General features: G+C 26.9%; 1 protein-coding gene across 5 annotated transcripts in view; it reads left to right on the plus strand.

Moving 5' to 3' along the window:
• LOC111631013 (death effector domain-containing protein-like) overlaps positions 1 to 9,367 on the plus strand; it is a 65,697-nt gene extending 56,330 nt beyond the window's left edge. For 2 of the 5 annotated variants that reach the window (XM_023375203.1, XM_023375204.1), the window contains exon 7: positions 1,522 to 2,050. In XM_023375203.1, the coding sequence (XP_023230971.1) occupies positions 1,522 to 1,640 (119 nt within the window). In that variant the 3' untranslated portion in view covers positions 1,641 to 2,050. Of the gene's footprint in view, positions 1 to 1,521; positions 2,051 to 4,146; positions 4,288 to 8,840 lie in introns of those variants that run through there. The other 3 variants (XM_023375202.1, XM_023375200.1, XM_023375205.1) reach the window with 3 other exon arrangements.
• Positions 9,368 to 9,651: the final 284 nt, after the last annotated feature.

A 9,651-nucleotide genomic window follows, 5' to 3' on the forward strand; every position in this document is an offset into this window, starting at 1 on the left:
AGACATTCTTCCGGAGCAATTTGTGAAAAAGACACTAGGTAGAAAGTCCCAAGAATATCGAAAAAGAGCTGCCGGAATATATATTGTTGATGGAGTCATATTTTTCTATTATAGAAGCATTTCTGCGATAAAATACATTGGAGTAAATAATTTTGTAATTATTTAAAATTTTTTTGTACTTTCCTATTTGTTTTTGGATACATTAAAGCATTTTTTGAAAATATACAGTAAGGTTCCATATTACCACCCGATTTTCTCTAAGCCTACTTTCTGAATTTTTGTACACAAGCCTTCAAAAACTATACTTATAGTTACACTAGCGAAAAATCCTATTAGGAACATTTAGTTTAATAGTTACCAGTACTTTTCGCACAAAAAATGTGGGTGTAGTTATGATACCTTGTTTACAATTCACTAAAATGTAATTGGGTTTCCATAATACCATTTTCTCAACTACTATCATTATTTTGAATGTTTTGACAAATTCAACAGATTATTTTGATTACTTCAAGAATTATTTGCCCTAAGATTTTTCTGCATCAATATTTTGTCTTAATTTAAAAAGTAAATCAAATGCAAAATTACGTTTTAAAAATTTTAAGTAAAATTTTAAAAATCACTCTAAGAACACTGGTTTTAACACATCAACCTTTTATTCTGTAGTACAGACAAATCAGTGTTGCATCAAAGATCTTTAATTTACATATAAATTAAAATGTGATTATTGAAGAGCTACAGTTTTCTTTGTGTAAAAAAATTAATTAATAATAATAATAATAATAATAATAATAAAAAGTAGACCAAAAAAACTTAACATTTTGAAAATGTTTCATTGAAATTTTGTAGCCTACCTATCAGGGGGAATGTGTTGAAACCATTGGCCTAAATTACTTTAGTACTTTAAGTAAATCATTCAAAGCTTGAACATATTTTACTTACAAAAATATATTTAAACAATTTTAACCTCTTGAGCCTAATGTGTATCTTACAGTTAAATGAAATACATCCATATTGCTTAATATATTCCACAATTTTATAATTTTTAATACATGCTAAGTGATATACACTTATTCCTTAGATTTGCATGACATTGCATACAGTTTAAGCATAACAAATTTGTAATTAATGTACCAAAAGTCTACTAACTGGGCAGCATGACAGATCGTTATGTTGAAGACCAATAGTATAATCAGTTGATCTTATAATGTTTATTTTTTTACATATAGTCAATAGCTAAAAAGTATTTGAGTGTTAAGTAGAATAGAGTTGCCAGAATTATTTATTTTTTGTTAGTTGATTATTCCTTAAAATATGTTTTATTTTTCTTAAATGAATAAAAAAAGTATATAGTAATCATTTAATAATTTGTATATAATTAATATATATAATTAAAACTTTATCTTCATAATTTGTAAGTTCTTTGGTGTTTTTTTTTTCTGTTAAAGATTAGCTGGATTAAAGTATTTATTTTCTAATTTAGTTTCCATAAAGAAAGAATTCACGATTGTTTTTTCTTTTTAGGTGTTTTCATAACAGACTCTTTAAGGCAAGTGGTAGGTAATGAAGATTTGAAACTGTTGGTTCATGTGGAGGAAAAAGACTATCTTGAAGGACGTCGACTATTACTAAAAAATCTCTAAAATTTTGCATTAAAAAAGGGGGGAAGAAGAAATATAATTTATCATGAATGTATTTTGAAAATACATTGAAATGCATACATATTTTTAATAATTTTTGTACAAGAATGAATATATACATAAGTTCTATATTATTTGAACTTGTTCTTACTCCAAGAAAATTTGTATAAAAGAAAATAATTCTGCACCTGGGCATATTTTACATATTGCAAATTTTTGACTTATATCACCATTTACTTTATATTAATGAATGTAAAAATTAAACTTTTTATTCATTATGTTATATATATATAATTTTTTATGATTAGCAATCTAAACAGTTAAATGATATTCTGAATGTTGTAATAGATTTAAAACTTTACTAATACCAAAATTTTTAAATAATTTATTATTATTTTCTTTTTTTTTTTTTGAAACTTTTCAAATAATAAATTTTGTAAAGTATTATTTCAGTTAATCAATAACAGTATTTTTATAAATCATTGTATATAGTAATTTTTAAAATCTGTCAATATATTTTTATTTTAATGCATCAAGAAAAAGATGTAAAATTTTACTTCTAGAGAATTTTGTGAATATTATAACCAAAACAATTTATAGTTAACTGAGTAAATAGCAAATTATTTAATATACTATGTGTATTAATTATAAAATAAAATTATTTACATTTCTTGATATTATTTGTTAATGTGTGAATTTATTAGTGTTGGATTACTTAAGGAATTGGTTCGGATTTTAATGACTATGGGTATAAACTTATCAATTATTATTAGTTTAGTAATTAAGTGATTCGTGTGGGGAGATTAACTAACGCTAATTTATACAAAACTAATTTTTAAATTTGGAAACTTCTTTTATCAAAGAAGAGATAGTAATTTCGTAATAGAAGAAATTGAACAGTACTTTTTGCGAAATAATATAATTTTCGATCAATTTATTGCATTACAACACCGGGCATGCACTTTCTACTGTGCTGCGCAATCTCGCTACCAAATATTACTCCTAATCATGTACTTATACGTACGCCATCAGTTAATTTATTAATTGAAGTAAAATAGTTAAATCACGAGCGTAGGAACGGAGATGGCCCACCAATCTTGAGCCCACACGAACAAATTTTGTAACTGAAAAAAATTAAATTAAGCTTAATTAATTAATGATAAGCAGCTTAGATTTTCTTATAAATTATTTCTTTTAAAAACCGGTATTCGGTGCATTCAAACGGAATTGAGACGAAAGAAAATAGTCTCTTATGGTAACGTTTTAAATAATAATAGCCTATATACAAAATTCAATACAGAGAGAGCGGATAGAAATTCTGAAAATTAACAATAACTTTCTGTTGTTAATCGTTGAATGAGAAATTTTTCCTGAAATATTTCGTTTTACTTGCTTTCAAGGGATACGCGACAGAAACTTAAAAATTTTTTGTGCTCTTAGCAAGCATACTATTTGGCGGATTTTTTTCTTTTTTGTAAAGGTTTGTGATGTGATATATATTTATTTATATATAAATCACGAGTCGTCTAAATTTATGCTTTTTTTATAAACAGAATACAAAACTGTGGGCCTGGCCGAACTCACAATGGGCTTGCTAAAAGGCCCTTTTAGTGTCCACAGGGCGGGAAGAGTTAAAATAAATCCGTAAGTCTTTTAATCCGTTGTTATGGGATTCTCAAAACATTGTTGATTCCAGCTGTCACCATTGTTTCCGATTTGGCGGTTGAGAATTACGTGCACATTAAGTTAAACATCGCATTTAAAAAGAAAGTTTTAACGTCCTAAAATTTTCGGCGACGCAAAGAATTCTGCTAAAAATGTAAAGATGGAATTTATTGCAATTTTTATTTTGTGTTTAATTTCTCGCGTTTCAATGATGAATTTCGGTTATTTTGAAAATGAAATTTACAATTTTCGGGTTGGCCGGTAACATATACATAATACAAATACAGTAATACCCCGAACTTACGCGATAGATGGGGCCGAGCGGTAATCGCGTAAGTCGGGGTATAATTTCGCATATAAATACATACAAATAATTTTTAATTGGGGCCGGAGACTAAAGAAAACAATAATTTAGAAAAAAATGTTTAATAAAATCTTATATAATACATATGTATAACAAATTAGGCCTATATTATTTTACAATTTTTCACATTTACTTGATTATTACGCCATAATTTTAACATTGTTTCCATCTCAACGATAATACTTTGACGTTTACGAATGATGCTTGAATTTAAAGATTGAGCATTTTTCACAGCTTCGAGAACTTTTTCTTTGCCTTTTATAATTGTTATGACCGACAATTCCGGTAGATCAAACTTTGCCAATTCACAAATTTTCATTTTTGTATCGAAGTCTTTAATAATGGATACATTCGTAAAGTCAAACGAGTTAAACGCGTTAGTAACGAATCGTTCGAAAAGTCTAACGAAATAGGAATAACGATGACGTCNAGAAGACAGTGTCAATTCCAATAAGGCTGATCCCATTGAAAAGCAGCTAGATTGTTTTAATCAGTCAAATGCACTGTTACATTCCAGAGACTTGGGCTGTGTAGTTTGTGATATCAAGTTTTCTGACTTATCTTATTTGGATTCCTTTTGGAAGGATTATTTGAATGGTTCCCTAGCAAATGGCTTAAAAGGTAAGAATATAATTTACGAATATAATATATTAAAATAACTTACTTTGTATAATAATATCTTAGCTGATTTAGAATTTTCTAGTATATTAATATCAGAATTGTATTATTGATGAACTTTTGGATTCTTGCAGTATATATGACAGTTCTTACACAAGTTTACAAAAATTTTATGTCATTTATGCAAAGTATTTTGCATAAATGACATCACCCAAGATTATCTTTGTTTTTGAAGTATTAGAAGACTTAGAAAAAAATCATATTTTTTTTGTGTGTCTATTCTTTACATCCTTTCACAGTCCATCTCAGAGGACTACAAGACATGTTAGATATTGTAAAAAAAATTTTATCAATGTTTTATTGGGAAAGTACCAAATCCTACAATAAAAGGTTGGCATTTTGATCATTTTTAACTTGTGTAATTTTTTAATAATGTATAATCACTGTTTTTAATGAAGATTTAGTTATATCTTCAAGCCAGTTTTGCTATTACTTCTGAGATGGAGTGTAAAAAGATGTAAAGAATGGACTCCAAAAAAAAATTATATATTTTTTTAATTAAGTCTTCTAATGTTACAAAATATTTTCTCAATAAATATTTTCATTTTTTTTTTAACATTGAGTTTGTATTCCACAAGCAAATAAATAATATTTTCTAAATATAGAAGTGTATTAATTCAGCATCTATGGAATGGTTTAGAATTATTGAAAATACTGGATTACCAGATACTTTTGTATGTTCATAAAATTTCATAAATTATATGGGATTTGAACATTGTATATATTGCTGTACATTTTGTATCAGTTCCATGCTGCAGTATACTTCAAATTTGTTTGTGCATGCTCTTTAATCACTCTGAAATACAATATAATACATGGCTATACTGTGTTAGGATTGACTGACTGAAAAATCTATAAAAATTTGTATTAATGAAATCTACATTCACAATAATTTGTGTACATATAATTATTTTCTAGTCATGCATATAATTAGTAAAAGCTACACATGCTTCAAGTATAAGATGCCTGTTTTTGGTGTCTGTCCCTGCATTGGCCTGTAGAAAACATGCCAGTCACAAATGTTATTAAATAAATTGTAGATGATTAGTTTATCATATTATACTGCCAGGGGATGTCATATTATTGGGTGTCAAATTAATAAAACTCCAATTAGCCGATTTAGAATCATTACCATTCATTAATTGAAGTTTTGAGTTTGAGGGTATAGAAATAGCTTATTTTTGTTTATTTAGTTAGATACACTTTAAAGAAAAAATGTGCAATAAACAGTACTATCTACAAATTGGTAGGAAAATATTTTTATTTCTCTTAATGATGACTTAAACTCAAAATTGTCATTCCCATTGGTGAATAACAGATTCTCCATGGCTTATTTCTTTTTTAAGCATGAAACAAATAAAATGGAATATGCAATTATTCTTTTGAGGCATAAAATTTTTTAAGAAGTGTTTTAAAGTTACTTCAATGAATAAATGTTCTAAATTTGCAGTTGTACCAGATTTGTTAGTCTATTTCAAATAATTTCATTACAGATAGAATTTATATAATTATTATTAATGAAAATATTATTCACAATCCCAGTTAAAAAGTATATTCAGAAAATAATTTTATCAGAAATAATTAAAAATACATTAAATACAGGTAACCCCCGTATAACACGGTAGTTACATTCCAAAAAATTGCCGTGTTATGCGAATCAAAGAACTAGTACGAAAAGGAGGGTTAGGTTCCAAAAATTAAAAAACATGCTAGTATATTTTCATAATTAAGTTAAATATCTTTACTGTATTAAAATTTTCTTAAGTGATGCATATTAATATAAATTAAACAATGTTTTCTTTGTCATCACTAAAAGCACTATTAACCGAGAGCGTTTTATTTTTGGCAAGTTATCGTTATCCTCTGAGCATTTTTCTGCATTATTTTCAGATTCATGCTTTACCTTTTGCAAAAAGTGTATGTAATTTTAGATTGCTTGCTTCTAGTTAAAAGATCTTTATAAATTTCCTTATATGGTGCTAAGCACTTATGGAATAAGGGAAAAACATCTGGCAACACAGAAGCAGAAGCTTCGAGATATGGCAAAATTGAAATAATTTTCGCGAAGGACCATGTGTATGGAGACGAGAAAAGAAAATTTACACACTGAAGTACTAATAGTTCACGAAAATAATAATTTTTGTGAACTATTAGTACTTAAGTATGTAAAAATTTATTACATTTCATGATGTACGAGGGTTTTACCCATTTCTCAAACCGTGTCAGAGTGAATACGAGCTATAAAAGTACCGTGTTATACAGGGGTTACCTGTACTATTTTTCATATTTATTAATCAAAAATTATATCATCAATTATAATCAATGCAAAAGTAGTCATTTATTTTAGTATTGCATAAAAAAACCTTTAGGCATGAACAGCTTTAGATGAGATGAGCTTCATTATGGTAAAATATGACAGAGAATTGCACGTTCATAGTAGCTAAAATTCAATTAATGTAAAAAAGATCTAAAAATATATAGAGTACAATAGTATTTCATTTTTTATGTAATTTTTTTAAATATTAGAGGAAAAGGTGGTAATATGGAACACTGTGGGTATTATGCAACCACCCCATTTCGAACCGATAATAAAGGCGAACTGTAGCGGATTGTGGCTGAACTGTACCAGGCTATGGATGTCTATCCATAGCAAGGGGAAAACCCGTTTTACTTCAGTTGAACGGTTGTCCATATTTAATCAGCAAATTTGTTTTTTTCAAAATTCGCAAGTTTTGAATGCTAAGTGAATTTAATTATTTTTAAAATATAAATTGTGTAGTTGTAGGTTCACTGGTGCATGTATTCCGTTCCAGAGACTTAGGGGTACATATTAATCTGTGTAATGTTCACATTTTTTAAATTTTGGTCTTGACAGACATAAGTGAATTCAAGATGGCAATGCGTGAAATACGGACCCCATTGGTGCTTTTACAGTAATATGGAACTCAACTCCTCCGAACTCTCTCTTTGCAAGCAGACATTCTTCCGGAGCAATTTGTGAAAAAGACACTAGGTAGAAAGTCCCAAGAATATCGAAAAAGAGCTGCCGGAATATATATTGTTGATGGAGTCATATTTTTCTATTATAGAAGCATTTCTGCGATAAAATACATTGGAGTAAATAATTTTGTAATTATTTAAAATTTTTTTGTACTTTCCTATTTGTTTTTGGATACATTAAAGCATTTTTTGAAAATATACAGTAAGGTTCCATATTACCACCCGATTTTCTCTAAGCCTACTTTCTGAATTTTTGTACACAAGCCTTCAAAAACTATACTTATAGTTACACTAGCGAAAAATCCTATTAGGAACATTTAGTTTAATAGTTACCAGTACTTTTCGCACAAAAAATGTGGGTGTAGTTATGATACCTTGTTTACAATTCACTAAAATGTAATTGGGTTTCCATAATACCATTTTCTCAACTACTATCATTATTTTGAATGTTTTGACAAATTCAACAGATTATTTTGATTACTTCAAGAATTATTTGCCCTAAGATTTTTCTGCATCAATATTTTGTCTTAATTTAAAAAGTAAATCAAATGCAAAATTACGTTTTAAAAATTTTAAGTAAAATTTTAAAAATCACTCTAAGAACACTGGTTTTAACACATCAACCTTTTATTCTGTAGTACAGACAAATCAGTGTTGCATCAAAGATCTTTAATTTACATATAAATTAAAATGTGATTATTGAAGAGCTACAGTTTTCTTTGTGTAAAAAAATTAATTAATAATAATAATAATAATAATAATAATAAAAAGTAGACCAAAAAAACTTAACATTTTGAAAATGTTTCATTGAAATTTTGTAGCCTACCTATCAGGGGGAATGTGTTGAAACCATTGGCCTAAATTACTTTAGTACTTTAAGTAAATCATTCAAAGCTTGAACATATTTTACTTACAAAAATATATTTAAACAATTTTAACCTCTTGAGCCTAATGTGTATCTTACAGTTAAATGAAATACATCCATATTGCTTAATATATTCCACAATTTTATAATTTTTAATACATGCTAAGTGATATACACTTATTCCTTAGATTTGCATGACATTGCATACAGTTTAAGCATAACAAATTTGTAATTAATGTACCAAAAGTCTACTAACTGGGCAGCATGACAGATCGTTATGTTGAAGACCAATAGTATAATCAGTTGATCTTATAATGTTTATTTTTTTACATATAGTCAATAGCTAAAAAGTATTTGAGTGTTAAGTAGAATAGAGTTGCCAGAATTATTTATTTTTTGTTAGTTGATTATTCCTTAAAATATGTTTTATTTTTCTTAAATGAATAAAAAAAGTATATAGTAATCATTTAATAATTTGTATATAATTAATATATATAATTAAAACTTTATCTTCATAATTTGTAAGTTCTTTGGTGTTTTTTTTTTCTGTTAAAGATTAGCTGGATTAAAGTATTTATTTTCTAATTTAGTTTCCATAAAGAAAGAATTCACGATTGTTTTTTCTTTTTAGGTGTTTTCATAACAGACTCTTTAAGGCAAGTGGTAGGTAATGAAGATTTGAAACTGTTGGTTCATGTGGAGGAAAAAGACTATCTTGAAGGACGTCGACTATTACTAAAAAATCTCTAAAATTTTGCATTAAAAAAGGGGGGAAGAAGAAATATAATTTATCATGAATGTATTTTGAAAATACATTGAAATGCATACATATTTTTAATAATTTTTGTACAAGAATGAATATATACATAAGTTCTATATTATTTGAACTTGTTCTTACTCCAAGAAAATTTGTATAAAAGAAAATAATTCTGCACCTGGGCATATTTTACATATTGCAAATTTTTGACTTATATCACCATTTACTTTATATTAATGAATGTAAAAATTAAACTTTTTATTCGTTATGTTATATATATATAATTTTTTATGATTAGCAATCTAAACAGTTAAATGATATTCTGAATGTTGTAATAGATTTAAAACTTTACTAATACCAAAATTTTTAAATAATTTATTATTATTTTCTTTTTTTTTTTTTGAAACTTTTCAAATAATAAATTTTGTAAAGTATTATTTCAGTTAATCAATAACAGTATTTTTATAAATCATTGTATATAGTAATTTTTAAAATCTGTCAATATAATGATATCGAACGAGAGAATTTCTTGTTTTGTTTGTTCAAAATGCATCGACAATTGTTAGATAGTAAACAACAAACGGAAATTGGAGGCAGTTCCGTTACGCGGAGAACCAGCATCCTTCTGCATCTCGTTTTCCCTCGTTACGAATAAACACTCGATTATTATCTTCAAACGTAATTA

This window comes from Centruroides sculpturatus, unplaced genomic scaffold, assembly GCF_000671375.1.
Source record: "Centruroides sculpturatus isolate CEXI.00-Female unplaced genomic scaffold, Cexi_2.0 scaffold682, whole genome shotgun sequence".
NCBI classification, from domain to species: Eukaryota; Metazoa; Arthropoda; class Arachnida; order Scorpiones; family Buthidae; genus Centruroides; species Centruroides sculpturatus.